Genomic DNA, 16,336 nt, shown 5'->3' on the forward strand with positions numbered 1-16,336 from the left:
AATGTTCTAATGTAATGCTACTTATATCTTTTTTTGGCAATGCCCACATTTTTTAATTGTTAATTACTTTCCAGTGCGTGAATGCCTGTGCTTAATTTTTAGTTATCTGTTTATTTGCTTTTTGGTTAAATTTTGTAATGGTTACCTTTTATCCTCGAATATTTAGTTAAACTTAATTCTGCTTGTCTATTATGATAATTTAACTTAATATTTGTAAAATTTCAGAATATGATGTAATAGCATAACATATGGTTAAGTGTAAGAAAGGCGTATCGCCTTAACTTCGCCTCTAATAAAGACGATAATAATAAAATAATCTCTTGCATTTGTTGTTGGGTCATGCCATTGGTCAAAATTGAAAACACTCGCGTGACTTGCTATCGCAACTAGATAATATTTAGTATACATATTAGACAATTTGAGAATAATAAAATGCAAGCGCGCTATCGAGATAAATGAACAGGGAAGGCTCTCAAATAGCAGTACATAATAATAAGAAAATGAATTAGCCAACATGGCGTGAGAGACCGAGTCTTAAACATTTCTTTTTTAAATCGTTGATTCATTACACGCCGTTAGTTTAAACGTTGCATGGTATAGCCTATGTTGTAGTAGCAAGTAAGAAAATTGACGTGTGTATTTTCTCAAGATCCGAAAAATGTATTACGGTTGATAGGTAAATCCAGATATTAAGCGGTTCTTGGAAATTTCAAGAGTTGTCTGCATTCGTTGTAAATGCAAAATCCGCGCTCCGGGTTCTTCCCTTGTTAGGGTCTTTTGTGTGTCACGGTGTTGCCCTTGTCACGTTGCTGCTGCAAAAGGCAAGGGTGAAACACCTTCTCGCACCAGGCTCGTCGCCGCGCGCTTCGCAGTCGGCAAAAACTCGGCGCAACGTTACTTCTGACGAGCGTGCACCGTTAGTCGTCGAGTTTCCGCGGAGTCGGCTCTCGTGACTGGCAGGAGCCGAACAACACCGTCGTGATTCCTCGCTCAGGCTCTGTTACTCTGCTAGCCCGGGGCGGGGGGGAAGGCAGGCTGTTGGACGAGGTCTCGAACTGGGCGGTAAGTGGATTGGGATACGCTTGATCATCGCGGAACCGCTGCCAAACACTCTTTCGCGATGGTTGTAACTTGGCGTGAGCTGCCCCGGCTGGGGTACCGTTGCCGGCTCCAGGCGCCGGGCGCCGCACAGAAGCGAGGCGGTACAGTCGATAGTGTAGTTTCTTCTAGCGTAACCACGACCGCCGCAATGCGCTGTCTTCCCTTATGTTTGAACATACAATATTTTTATAATGGAGGAATGGTTTTATCTGATAACATGGGTGTTGATCCGGGTGGGGGGGGGGGGGAGCGGGCGTTTGCAAAATTCGTGACTGTGAAACGGCGTCAGTTATGGGAAACTTTCTGTATATTTTTAAGTTTTCCTTGATTATTGCATGCATTATAGGCCAACATATGGGCAGTATACAATATACAAGCACCAAATCCAGAGATGAATTGTGTCAGTTAAAACCCACGCGCAAAACTCTCCATTGCATTGAAACTCTTCAAAATGTAAAAAAAAAAAAAAAAAGGGGGGGGGGGGAAATGAGGCGTATTCAATGCCTGGAAAACCGGGACAAATTTTGAGAAATGTTACTTAAACTGAATTAGTTTTTTTTTTTACTTTGGCATGTTCTTTTAGTGTCTGAAAATGTCGAAGATTCAGGTGTGGTTGAAAACCTGTTTTCGTCAGTAAATAAACGCAAGAGAAACAATAAATAAATCAACTTTCTATTGATCTAATGCAATGATAAACTTTCAATAGTCATTTACCTAGTCACGAGCAGTAATTTTTTATTTCTTAGTTTCATCAAATAAAGAGGTTTTATATTACATACTGGCAGCATTGGTTGCATAGAATTAATGGGAATAACCTTGCTGTGTATGTATTGTGTGGGAAAATGTTTTTTGATTATTTTGTCACTTGTGGTTGGAATGTTTCGAAACATATTATTGGTTTAGTATATTTATGTTATTTTGCAAGTTTGGGTATTGTCTGGCGTAAGATTGTGACAAACGTAAGATTGTGACAAACCTAAGATTGTTACAAAAATTCATCTTCAAACAAACTTCCTACAAAATATTGTAGAAAGTACGCAAATGTCTTGCCTTGAACTTTGGTACACTTTCTCCTACTGTAAATGTGCATCCGCTTTAAGAGGCCACTCCAGTGTTTCAGGGGCACTACGCAACCCGCGTTAACCTCATAAGATTCAATGCTATTTTCATTTTGCTTATAACTTATTAACTAATATAGATTTCGAAATGATGCTTTCTTGATATGTAAGACAACGATGCTCTTATCAAAGCCCCTTTCTTCAAAAACGTGCATAAATTATGGTTCAAACCTAGACAAGAGACTTATGCATATTAGTAAAGATTAGTATAAAACCATAATTTATGCACGTTTTTGATGAAAGGGGCTTTGATAAGAGCATCGTTGTCTTACATATCAAGCAAGCATCATTTCGAAATCTATATTAGTTAATTAGTTATAAGCAAAATGAAAATAGCATTGAATCTTATGAGGTTAACGCGGGTTGCGTAGTGCCCCTGAAACACTGGAGTGGCCTCTTAAGGGCCATGGTAATTTGAGTACGCCTCCAGATTTTTGTTTTGCAACGTTATCTCGCTCCTGCCTTACGAACATGCTGCACGCCAGGTGAAATAACTTGGTATACATAGACGTTTTGGTTGCCCTCGGTTTTCACTCCAGAATTTGCCAAAGCTCCTGGGCTAAAACAAGTGCCAACCTTCTCGGAAAACCAGTTTGAGCTTCTAAAAAAATGAACTGAATTTTTTCCCCCAGAGCTTAAACTAAAGAAAAAAAAGTAGTTTCAAAATTCGAACTGGTTCCCGTAATTATAAGTTCGGGCAAGCGAAAAAAGAAAAGGCGCCGCCGTTTGCATGTTGCCATTTGCATCGCACACGTGACCTTTTGAAAACATCCCTCCCTTCCCTTCATCACCTCCCTCGTGGCGGCGCGGGCCGCCAGGCAAATGGTCAGTAACCGTGAGTGACCTGTCCACATACCTCGGCCTCTTCCATCTCCTCGAGACGGCGACGGAGTAGGCCACCATTAAAGAAAAAGAAAGTTATTACGGTAATATTATGGCTGCTTAATTTTTCATGTCCGTGATCAGGTTTTCAGTGGCAGCAGTATGCGCCTCTATCCCGTTGGCAGGCTCATCATGTCGTGGAGAAAAAAAAAGGGTGGAGGGGGGGGGGTTTAGAATATGGCGTAGTTAGGTAAATGGTTGGGTGCCGTAATCTTAATTTAAGGGCCCCGCCTACCTGGGCGCACACAAAAAACAACGCGTTTTGAAAACTGCTCACGATATCGATATCCATGTGGTGTTGAGAGCGGATGAGTTGTTTTGTTTTCGGATTCCGTTTCTAAACTGTATTTTTAGAAGAGTGAAAAAATCCAAAACACGTGTTTTGATAATAATATTTAGGCATGAAACACATGGTAGAGATTCTTGAAAGCACTCAAGGGATTTGCATTACAGCTTTATCTTCATTTCTCCTCCATATAATGTTATGGTTACCGTTCAAATCTCACACATGCCACGACGAGAAGACTGCGCGCCAGTCCACAGACTTGTGCTTAGATGCCATTCCGCGTTATAAGAACCAGCAAACGTCGCACTTATCATCCTACCTCAACACAAATACACCCGTGATAGGCGGGCTTCTTGAATAGGGACATACTTACATACTTCAATAATTGAGTGCAATAATTGAGCTAAACCAAGAGTTCCTGTGTCCGTCTACACTCAAAACGCACGCCAGACACACACATAATTTCGACTTATGTGACGACATGCAACTGAGAATATGACCTCGAAGTTGCTCCTCTCGAGAATGTGGCGTGAAGTTGTTGAAATCGGAATATTTGCTCGTATCGTGAGTGTAAATAATCTTCTGAAGTTTTCTACAACATAAAAAAATACGTTATTTCTGGTGGACATATAAGATAGCTACGTTATTGGAGTGAGCCTACGTAGAAACAAACCTTCCATTAAAGGAATCCGACTTATATTTGCAGCGGGGTCAGAACATATATTTTCAAGTAGGAAACGTGATTTGGACGTTGCCATGTGCTGGTGGGCTACTTTTATCTCTCCACCAGCTGCATGATCCGTCTCTGCAGTTTGCCACTGTTGATTTATCAACAGTGTGCAACTTCGTGTGATGCTTTGCTAGTTACAGTTGTGAAATTGATGCCCTGGTACTGCTTTTGTGAACTATCAAATTTGAGACTTTTCTCTGTTCTGAATGAATTAAAAATCTGTCATATGACATGTATTTATTTTTACTTAGGGTGTCACGTCATACGCCGTAGAGGCTGAAGGTGCCACGGGACCTAAAGATAACAGTGGACCAGCTCTCCGTCTGGAGGCAGAGGTGTCGGGGGCCAGCGTGGAGTGAGCGCTAGATCACTCCCGACCTGGACTCGACTGGAGTGTTTGCGGGATGGCATGTGGTGTAAAAGCCGCGGAGGGGGTTAGAGGCCTCAAGCCACGCTGCCTCGCCTCGGCCGGCCACCTGCCGAGGGTCGTGCAGTCGTGTATCTGGCCCAAGGTCATCGAAGTCACGATCCTTTTACGGGTCGGTGTACGGACGAGATCAGGCGTAGCTATCGCTCCATTCTCCTTCACCTTGCGCAAATCTGGCGCTCCTGTCTGAGAGCTACCGCGCTACGCCGCCGCGCTCTCGAGCGCTTGTGGAGTGGTACTTGTCTTCATACAGTCTTAGTAATCGGTGTTTTAAATTGCTTTAAACACACCCTCAGTCAACAAGTTTGGTATGGATGTGTTTGGCCGGTGTCACACTAATGCCGCAGCGGCAGACAGCTGCAAGTTCTTAAAGTGCACGTTGCAGGTGTCTCAAAAACTCACTAGAAAATTCATCAAAATCGAACATTTAAACAATTGATGTAGAAGAAATCATTGCGTGGAAACAAGCAACAGCATAGCGTGACACCGGCCTTAAATAATAAGTCTTAATGCAAAATATTACCTCTATTCTCTGTTACGTTAAGGGCGAGTTGGTGCAAGATGGCCGCCTGGCTGGGCAGGGTTTAACGTACCATTTGCCAAACTCTTAATACATCTTGATAGTGTCTTGATTTCCAAAAGCATTCAAGAGCCACTGCACGTGTCTATACAAGTTTTATTTCATGACTTAGTCTTTAACATGTGTTTTTTGTACAGCTGAAAAAGGCTGAACGGGTGTTTTCACGGACGTTGTTAGGCATGAAAAATTCTAAACACTGTATTTTAAGTGATGTGGGGAAGTGCAGAGAGCCTTTATCTTTCAAGAGTCAAGCATAAATTTACGGAGTTGCCGCTCTAATTCCATAGAGGCGCGTTACGAACGCGAAGACTGCACGCCAGGAATGAAATACATTCGAACAGTTTTAAACGTATTATTGTATTGGAAAATGGAAAAAAAAAATGTAATGTTTCCTTTTATAATAAATAAAAAACATAGAAGGTAATTACTTGCCAGAATTTATTTAAAGGTTTAGTTTATTCAAAATCTACCTGGTTGTGTAATCTAACTGTTTAAACGTATTTAATTTCTGTAATTTATAGTTTAATTTTGTGAGAAATATTTAAATGAAAATGTAAAAAATTAATTATAGCGGGTATCGAACTCGAGCCCACAGATTATTAGCCCATGCATGTTACCATTACACAACGCCGCTTACTTGACAGAGAAAACAGTATTGGTTAAATAGTATCTTGGTTAGATAAGTACTTTAACTGACAATTGCGGCAGTTACAATTTATTGCTATGCATTCAAACCCTACAAAGCTTCCAAATAAATTTAAAACTCTAAACTTTACCCGACGTATAAATTGAAAGTTTTTTTTAATATACCTACTTATAAAAGAAACTCCCATTTAACACAATGTTAATGAAGGGGACACCTACTACTAGCGCTAGGAGCGCGGGCGCAGTGGTGGCCATGTTCTCCAGACAGTGTCCGATAATTAGCTCTGTAGTCATAGCTTTAAGTCTTTATGTCTGTTGTGTGTGTATATATATAATATTGGACAATAAATGTCTATAATTTTTTATGTTATACTAGGCACCGATTTCAAAAAATTTTAAATTTGTTTATTTTTCAATTTTTAGTGATGGGTGGACCTTGTAAAGACACTTTTCGAATGAGGAAACGATGGCTAGCTGAAACTGAAGATGAAAGACGGAAACACTTAGAAAAAATAGAAATATTAAAATGTATAAGAATGAAAGTAAACAGGAGTGAGAAATAGATTGTCGGGTGTGAAGGCAAGACCACACAGAAAGCTATGCTATGTTCTGGATGTTAGCTATGTTCGCTACGTCTGGTGGCCACACAGGATAGTCAAGTTCGCGATGTCGGAGAGATGCATGCCGTGGTATTCAAGTGATGATTCCGACGATGATAATATTCTGCTCTATCTCACAGTATGTGAACATAAAAAGAAATGGGTTCATGAAGTCTATTCAAAAAGAAAATAATTTGGAGAATTTCATCAATTGATTAAGCAGGTGCGTGAGGACGTAGTCAAATGTATGTATTTCAGAATGAATACAACTCAGTTTGACATTTTATTTCTCATCAAGAGTAAAATTAAGAAGAAAAATCTAAATTACAGGGAAGTATTTTAACAAAAGAAAGATTGACTATTTCCTTGAGGTAAGTAAACAACAATTTCATGACAATAAAATTCTATAACGATTAATCGTCAACGAAATAAAAGGAAATTTTAGAACAGTGGGAATGCCTACCAATAATTATTATTTCCTTAATAACCTCCTATGAAATCAAATCACATATCTTGTTTTCTAAATTCTTCTATCGATTTATTCCATTAACAGGGATATTTTCGTACTTCTTCATTGAACTTTTCCATTGACATAATACTAAATTAAAGCAAACACAGAAGTAAAGCACAATTCAGCGCGAAAACAGATGTTTTTATCTGCGCATGCGCGAAGTCATGCGACGTTTTGAAAAATATCCGAGAAAAAAAAAACACCAGGTGACATCGTCAACATAGCTAACACAGCTCTGCGTGGCAGTGGCACCTGAGATGTAGCTGGCTATATTTTACTCGCGTAGCGAACATCGCGAACATAGCGAACATAACGCCTCGTGTGACCGTAGCTTGAGAGTTTATGTATTGAATATATTAAGAAACGAAGGTCAAGAAGATCGAGACCATCGCTTTACCATGATACGTGATAGTTTAACAAACGCAGATGTTCAACACCGTGCTCATAGACTTAGTTTAATTTGCAGGCGACAGGCCAGCGAAACAGAGGAAGAATCTGCTCATCGGCTTAGTCAAATTTCAATGGTCTCCTACGAGAATTTGAGAATTGTCCATTTTCGTGTACAGGAATTTCAAACAACGAGAAATTATTTGGTGGATTTAACATCTTACTCTTTGGCGACATTCTGCAACTGTCTCCTGTCAAAGGTAACTGGTTTTTTTACAACCATATTGTTTTGCAACATAAATTAATTTGTTGCATCAGTTTTCATTTGCGAGCTAACAAAAATATGCGCTAACAAAACGATAGTGAATTCATCGATCTGTTAATTAATTTGGGAGTTGGTGAATTAATACCAACCAGATGCCATTGCTATGTGAACGTCGCAGATTATCTTTAACAGGGGAGTTTTCTTACGGAGTTGCAGTTCAAATACATTCCACTGTGAAACAAGTGGATGCAAACAACGATATCTTGTCAGCAGGAAATGTGAAAACACGTAAGAGTTTACACCATAAACTCTGTAGATGAGTCTCGTGAAATAGCCACTTACGGAAAGACTTCACCAAACATTTTTCCAAAAGATGTCAGTAACTGCGGAGGTATATTATCCACGCTGAAGTTAGATAAAGAATTCCGGGTCATGCTAAGAAAAAAATATATCGGTCTCATACTGGCTTGTAAATGCAGCAATAGGAATAGTAAAAACATTAACGTGTCCTGCTTTTCGGAGAGATCAAATCGAAAAAGGCGAATTACCTGAATGTGTATAGTGAAATACGATTGGAAGCAGAACGAAAGATGAAGATGGCTTGGTTGCGATAATTCTTGTGTTGCAACATTTCATGCTACCAAAGGATAACTGAAACCTATGGAACTAAGCTGGGCAGTCACGGTGAAAAGTTACAGGGCTCTACACTTGATACAGCTGTTATAGACCTTGAAAACATAGATTTCGCTAAAGGCCAGGTTTATGTAGCTCTCAGTCGTGTGAAAACCTTGGAAGAAATAGCATTTTCTGATTTAGAATCAAATATATTATATAGTAGGCCACACGACGAAAGAGCATTGTCACAAATGCTATGATTGCGAAGTCTAACTTCGTCCTGTAATTGGCATTATATACTAACAAATTATAATTTTTACATATAACACATATTTAAAATTGCATAATTCATACACAATAAATCAGTTCACCATATTTATGCTATTTTTTTTTTGCTAAAGTGTTCCGATGCGTTTCTAATTAGTTCCATAGTAAGGTACCTACCTATAGTATTGTCATAAAATTCATAACTCAGTCTACACATTCGTGCTTTTTGTCGTTAACCTTTCTAGTCCAAGTTCAGTCCAGCACGTCCTTGACTATACTTAGGTACATCTGTTCATAAACAAAGAAGTTCTGCACGAATATACAAGAAAAACACACACAGACGAATTTAGAACCTCCTTTTTTTGAAGTCGGTTAAAAATATCAATGTATCTTCCAGATAAACGCAAGATAAGTTACAGAACTATCTCCCTCCCCATTTACTAATTTGTGTACGAAACGCAGCTCATTGAAAATAATGTTGATGGTACTTTCTGAGTTGAATTCAAACATGTTCATTATAGCGCGATAAATAAGAGAGAGAGAGAGATAGAAAGAGAGAAAGAGAGACGCACCTACATACATACATTGCCTTTCAACACAGTTCGTTATTTGTTTTACTAGTACTACCCCACAATTCTGGATTGGTGCACCCGTGGGTGAATACCATTGTGTAACTGTCCGCCAACTTTATCGAACACTTGTATTCAGTTGTATTTCACGACAGTGTGACATATTTTGCGTTTGTGTCCACGCAGTTCGACTGACGACTTATATGTAACATAGTGTAGAGGTGATAATGTAATATTTTTATTAATTCCCGTCTTAACCAAGCTCGTGGACGAATACTTTTGCTTTTAACTGTGCATTTTTATGCGCGTGCGTGATTTTTTTTCATTAAAGGATTCTTGCCATTGACATGGGCATTTGACATTAGCTAATATTGTCTTGTTCTGCGTGTGTTTGTGTATTCATCTTTGTTGAGGTTTTCTCATGACATCCAGTGTAAATCAACAATGGCGATGTTCATGAAGTTTTATTAAATTTGATTAATTCTTAACTAGGGATGGGCCAATCAAATCCTCACATCTTCCAAAACCATGAAATCCTTAGTATTCGAAAAATTCTATATTCGAGGAAAAATATTCGAAGGAAAATATAGAGGAAGTAAAGTAAATTTTAAAAATTTAAACTGATTACCTTTGAAGTTTACTATGTCAATTTTTTTCTTCATACATATCTTGTTACCATTCCCCAAGATATTGTACTTTCAACTTGTCATTATATAAATAAATTACAGTCGGTATAGATTCTGGAAACTTGGTTAATGAGTTAAATGTTTCAATTCCATAGTTGATATTTTCATTTCTTGTACATTATTTTATTTTGAATCCTTGAGATCTGGGTTCGGTATTGGGGTATATTTGAAGTACTCTTTGGGATACGAATTCGAGAAAGTTGGGATTTGACCCATCACTGTTAACATTTGTTATGTAGTCTCGTATAGAAACCGTGTGAAACATTTTCTCTAATCTGTGTGACGTTAGTAGCGTTAAATTTTTCCAATGCGATGGAAAAGCAATTTTTTTTTTTTTACAGCGATGGGGATTATTTGTCGGTCGCGAAGTGGAAACTATATCGTAGCGTTTGAAGTCATTGTTTCCGATCAGAGGGAAGCTGCAAGTAACTTCACGCTTTCGAAACGTGCAATTCTTCCCGGTGGCCGGTTGCCGTCCTCGTCGGGAATGAAACCACCGCCGAGTGGACGGCAGCCGTGAAGTCCGCGCGCGGCGAGACGCCGGCTGAGAGCGCGATCTCTCCGGGAGGCGTGGATCCCGCGGCCTGCTGGCTCGCTTTTGCTTGCGTACTTGTTATTATCAAACATAATATGTCAAACTATATTTTATGAAAACCGTATCCGTAGATGGCGTGCTGGTTATTCCCAAGCGCTGAACTCTCAATCCCCCCCCCCTCCCTTTTTGCCATTGGATCTTCCAGATTTGCGCCCCTGGTTGCGACGGCCGTTTTTGTTCTCGTTCGACGTAATTCTCACCGAGGAAATGGACTGTCGTTAAATCGACCTGATTATTAAATTTAAACCCATTTTAAAAGTTTTATATCATATTTTAAGAATGTAGACAAGTTATCCTAAACTCTTAATATGTCCATAGTCATGCATGTGTTTATATTTGCATTGTTATTATTTACGTTTTTAATGTTCCTGAGTGTTCAACTCCGTGCAGGATCTACGAAACAAAATAAATACATTGCCTGTATCAATATTTTTTTATTCCTTTGTATTTATTAGTGACGAAGTTACGGCAATACGCTTTCCTTACACTGAACCACATTTAACAATTATTTAGCATTACATTATATATTTAAAATGTCACAATTTAGCATAATTGAACAACAAACTTGAACACTTATTAAATATGTTTACAGATCATATTCAAAAATTAAAAATTTTAACTCTTAAGATAATATACAAGTTACTCAAAATTACGTATAAGCATTAACATTCTGGATTGTAAATAATGGTTTTAAAAATCAACATTGTAATTGCAAGATAAGAAGAGGTAGTACTTACATTACTACCACTCGCACATTTACACACGCATTTATTCAGCAGATAAGCCGCGAAATGATCATGTTTTGTAGGTGTTAACAAAGATACCATTCTTTTCAGCCTGTCTTTAAATGTAACCTAGTTTGTAACCTGGACCAGTTGGTTCTAGAGCCTGGCACTCGGGGCTGCGTAAAGATCCATAAAACATTTAGATTAATGTATGGGGACTGCTAGCACTGAGTTGCCTGTGCTTTGTAATAGACCTAATGAAACGCTGAAATGTGAGTGTATATTTGTGTATGTCTTCGTAAGGGAGTCCATCCGTCCGTCAGTCGAATGGCCGGCCGATTCACAGCACCCGCACGCCCGTCATATGTTTACACTTGAATGCTGCCAACTGGCTAAAAGCTTCAATTTAGAATAAAATTTCTCTTGGCAAGATAGATTAGTTTGGCAACCATTTAAGCTAAGACTTAGAAATCATTAAACTCAATTTTTTTCGCTATATGTATTTATATTTCTTCGAGGTTAATGTTGCTTTATGTACTTAACATTTGTGTTTCTCTGTCAATTATTTTTTTTAAAATATCAAACTTTAAAAAGTGTAGAGAAGCAAGTTAAATAATAAGTTATGAAAGACGCTAAACAAATACAAACTTCAAACCCTTTCAATAGAAGTGGCCGGCAATACCTTTTTGGAGTTTTATGATTCTGTCCATCGAATGTGCCTCCCATTTCAGGTCAAAATTTTATATGTACAGTAATTCAGATAAACTTGTAGACGTTTTCAATTGTTTAACTTTCACGAAATGAAAAATATATACAGCGCATACTTTTTGCATAATTAGCTGCCAAAGTTACATTTTCAATTATTTTGGGTTGTACGAATAAGGAGAATTTAATTTATTGCAGAACTGAAACTTTTTAGGTTTAACTGCAATGCCACTGGCTACTTCAAGTAATAGTTTGAATTTCTTTCATAAAATTTTAATTAATTTTACCTGGCATTTCAAAACTCTCAATTTTGTTACGATTTTGACAGCCAAGTAACCCGCGTGAAATAATATCATGATAATCACAAGCGTTGACTTCAAGTAGCAAAAGCTAAATCCTATGCCATGTCATACTAAAACATTTAGCATGGAAGTTTTTTTTGGAAGCGGTATAAGAATATTTGAAATTGCAAGATGGCGGGGCCTAGTAAACTCGCACAACACGCGTGTAGACGCCGGCCGGTGAAGCAGAGCAGAGTCCCGGCCTTGGGGCCGCTGCCGGCGAGTTGCTTTCACTCCCAGAATGCGCAGCTACTGAGAGCGAGGGAAGCCTTCATTTCACAGACGAGAGAGCCACACCCGAAGTTCCCGAAGTTCATACTAGGAAACCGTTTACATGATTTCACAGTATCTTTAATGTAGCTATCCTAACCAAATCAACCGTCCACAATGTTTTAAAGTATTTATAATGTAGCTAACCTAACCTAATTGACCATTAGTTATCATTATCTACAATGAACCAAAAAAAAAACAACCGAAGATGCACGATCGAGCGTTTGGCTCTCTCGTCTGTGAAAAGAAGGCTTCCCCGGAGAGCGAAGCCGGCCGGCGCCATGCCGCGGCGGCCTCCCTCGCCAACTTTCTGATGACCTGCCTCCGCCCGCGCCTGTCACTCTCTCTGCCGGCCGACTCTTCTACACTGTGCCGCAGTCTCCGCGAGCCAGTGACGTACCGCCTATATAGTAGGGCATACGCGCAGGGATGCAGTCCCCCTCTCCCGCGAAATAAATAATTCTCAACAAACAAATGGGAAGATTTGAAAACAAACAGCGGTGAACGTAATTCTACTCCCCCCCCCCCCTTTTTTTTTACTTCAAAAATGAAATTCTGTGTGTGTGTGTATAGAGTAGGTAGTTACAAATGAGTGGTTCCAGAATAAATTTCTGGGAATTAAATTCTGAGTGCAGATTCTTGAAAGCACAAATAATAATGTGCACTACACCTTTGTATTAATTACTATGCCTTATAATGTTAATGTCATCACTTATTCTCATAGTTGCCCTGTGGACAACAAGATGACGCAGTACAGAGCTTCCGCTTAAGCCGGTCCCATCGATACCCATTTTCTTAGCATTTTCTTACCTATTTTCTTTTGGTATGCCTGCTCTCATGTAGATAACATTCCAGCATCCTTCCAAGGTGTCTGGCTCTAGGTATAAAAGTTTCATACCAGAAGTCGTAGCCAATACCGTAATAGAACATTTTCTATTTTTCTGTTATACGCATGGACCGAATTCGTCAAGATGACAGACTCGCGTGTAGCAAAATAAACCCATATGTAGTTCCTTTTATAAACATTAGGGGACGTAACTAACGTAATGGTATGCCAAATGAGACTTTATGATACTGAACCTACCCTGGAATATGTTTTAAAACTAAAATAGTCAAAGAAAAAAGTAATAGCAAGTTTAAAAATACTCAATAAAACTGCATTATGATGTTAATAAGTTTAAGTCTCCAGAAAAAAATTTTTTAGAAGTTCTCAGAAAAAAATTAGAAGTTCTCGGTATCTCAGTGGCAAAGAGCGTTGTTGCGATACCCAAGCGGTATTTTTTCACGTGTTTCAAAACCTGGTCACTGCAAAAAAATTTAATTTTTTTAAATAACAGATTACTTCATTATACATACTGTGCTTTAAGCAAATATGTGTTGATACTTTTTGTTTATCTTATTGCTATACTATTAAATACATAGTTCAGTCCATTGGTTTTATTATTTCATACTAGGGTGGCCGAAATCCTTTATTTTTACATAAAATAAAATTTTATGTTTACAAGTAATTTAAACAAAAATTATTCTGTAATGAAAACAAATGTTTATAAATTATTAATGAATAAACTAATACTTAATAGAAATCCACATCTGTTAGCCTAAGTGGAAATGCAAAATTGTTCTCCATTACTTTAGATTTAAGTTTATTATGCTCTCTATGCGTGTTTCTTTGTCTCACTGGCTAACAAAAAGTTTTAGTTACAATAAAATAAAATAAGTTAGTATTCAAGTAACATATTCAATGAAATTAGCACAATTAATACTGTGAATTAACTAGATCTGTCTGATTATAATATACATAAAGTACATTAAAGCAAACCCTAATTCCTTTTAATCCTTTTAATTTTAAAGTACTAGGTTTTGAATCTAACCTACCAATGAAAATTTTATCTTGTTTATCTAAAAATTTCTCTGTATTTGTTTTTAAATACTAAATTAACTTTGTTAATTTTTTCAAGTGAAGTTAAAATGTTAAGAAAACATTCAGTATGTTAAATAATGTTTAAATTAAGCATCTGCAAATAAAATTTGTTTTTTGTAATTGGTTAAATAAATTGACAGCAAATTGTTTATCCTACCCCAATATGCTTTCTTTGGTCGGAAGCTTGTTTTGGCTGGTTTACTGTTAGCATTATAGATATCTTGTGTATGGAGTTATGAATTCTTTCTTCTCTTCTGCTATACAAACCTTTATGGCCTATTTTATACCCATAAGTATAACAGAACGTATAGCAGAAAATGGGCATCGTGTGGGTTGGGCTTAAGAGGTGTAATCATACTAGAAGCACAAGGGACACCCACAAGCAAACCTCCGGCTATAGCAAATCCCTTCCTTTCAAAATAGAATTTTAAATTTTTGTTAGTTTCATATCTACCTAGACAAGATCAACTATATTGTTACAATATGAATAGTTGTAAGTTCTTAAAAGGTTTAATTTAAACAAAGTACAAAATAGATGAACATTCCATACACTAAATTGGTAAATTTGAATAATGCTCAAAAAATCATTTACAGTGCAGGCATGTTTATAATATCATAAAAAATTTTGAAGGAAATGGCTGAAGTAAAAATTGTTTGTCTCTCCCTTGAATGGATCTTAAATATGCTACTGCTATAGTATTCTGTGGTTATGATTGGTCCCATTTTGGGATGGTTTTATTTTTGTATTTGGGCCTAAAATTATCAATCATTAGTGTCTGTACAAACACCACAGACTAAAAACATTGAAATAGGAATTGGCTATGGCATACAGTAATCATTTTCTTGTATTAACTTGCTCTTTGCACTACAGAACCTATTGTAAAATAGAATTAGAAAATAGGTTTTTAATTGTATCACATTGTTTCTTAGAGATTTATCAGTCACAATTTACATACATTATTTTTTAATAATCAGTTTTTCATTCACTAAAAAAAAATTATATCCACACAAATATCAACAGCTTAAGATGTCAGCAAAAATATGTGATACTAATTTGTCCTTTAAAAAAAAGTACAGTAGTTCCCAAAAATCTCATGTTGTGATCTGTAAAAATTTTTTATACTGAGTCAGTAACCCTAAACGACCCCAATCATCCATTTAAACAGGCTGTGACCTCCAGGACTGTTCCCGTTCATGTTCATGTTTGGGAACGAAGTTGTTGTAGGAATTCCTCCAAATCTCTAAATGTATTTTTACAGAGAAGTATCAATTTTTCTTGACAAATATTATACTTCTTAGAGATGGATTAGTTATTAAGCTTTGTAAGCATTGTTTTGAGTAGTGAACTACTCCACATTATCTCTTTTGATTCATTTAGCATGTTTCGATGCTTGCAGATGCGTTGCTGTCACCTACACCTGGCCACACCAAGCACTGTCAGGAGGGGGCGCTGTTTTGTGACCTGAGGCTGCTGTCGCTGGAGAAGCAGCTTAACATAGAGCTGAAGGTAACCCTTGCGATTGTGAAAACAGTCTTTCCTGCTGAATGTAGTCAGTGGCTTGTGCATGGACACTGCCTGTCCTGCTGGACACACAATTCTGTTTCAGTCAGCCTGAAGAATGCATGACTTGGGCATGAAGTGTTGACAATATGTTTTTTTTTCCTCGAGGGGAGTGTGTGTAGAAGTATTTAAAGAAAACCCAGAGGCTCACTGGATTGTCTGTCAGGTTTACCCACTTCAGAATTGTTTTACCGCCACTTAACCAGGAATTGTGATTATTGTGTGCATTGTGTGCATTGTGGGGGAGGCAAGTGGTCTAACCAATACTCCGCCTTGGCTGTTGGATGTTGCATGTATTTAATGTTCGTAAATCATACAAGATGTAGTTACACTTCCTTCACCTTTCCTTTTTCGTATTGATGATTGTAAAATGCATTATTATTGAAACAAGAAGAGTAGTTCTTGTTTCATAAATGTTCTCGCTTCATATGAAATTTAATACCTTATTTCAGTTGCATTCAGTATTTAAAAAAAAAGATTCTTTAATGCTTTATTTTAAGTGACATGTTTTAGTTCATATTTCGTTTTTGAAAAATCTAATTAAAGTTAG

General features: G+C 37.6%; 1 protein-coding gene across 19 annotated transcripts in view; it reads left to right on the forward strand.

Moving 5' to 3' along the window:
• Window positions 1–16,336, forward strand: part of LOC134541238 (serine/threonine-protein kinase N) — a 372,780-nt gene that overhangs the window by 180,424 nt on the left and 176,020 nt on the right. For all 19 annotated transcript variants that reach the window (XM_063384564.1, XM_063384580.1, XM_063384574.1 and 16 more), the window contains exon 3: window positions 15,623–15,732. In XM_063384564.1, the coding sequence (XP_063240634.1) occupies window positions 15,623–15,732 (110 nt within the window). The remainder of the gene's footprint in view (window positions 1–15,622; window positions 15,733–16,336) is intronic.

Source organism: Bacillus rossius, chromosome 1, assembly GCF_032445375.1.
Source record: "Bacillus rossius redtenbacheri isolate Brsri chromosome 1, Brsri_v3, whole genome shotgun sequence".
Lineage (NCBI taxonomy): Eukaryota > Metazoa > Arthropoda > Insecta > Phasmatodea > Bacillidae > Bacillus > Bacillus rossius.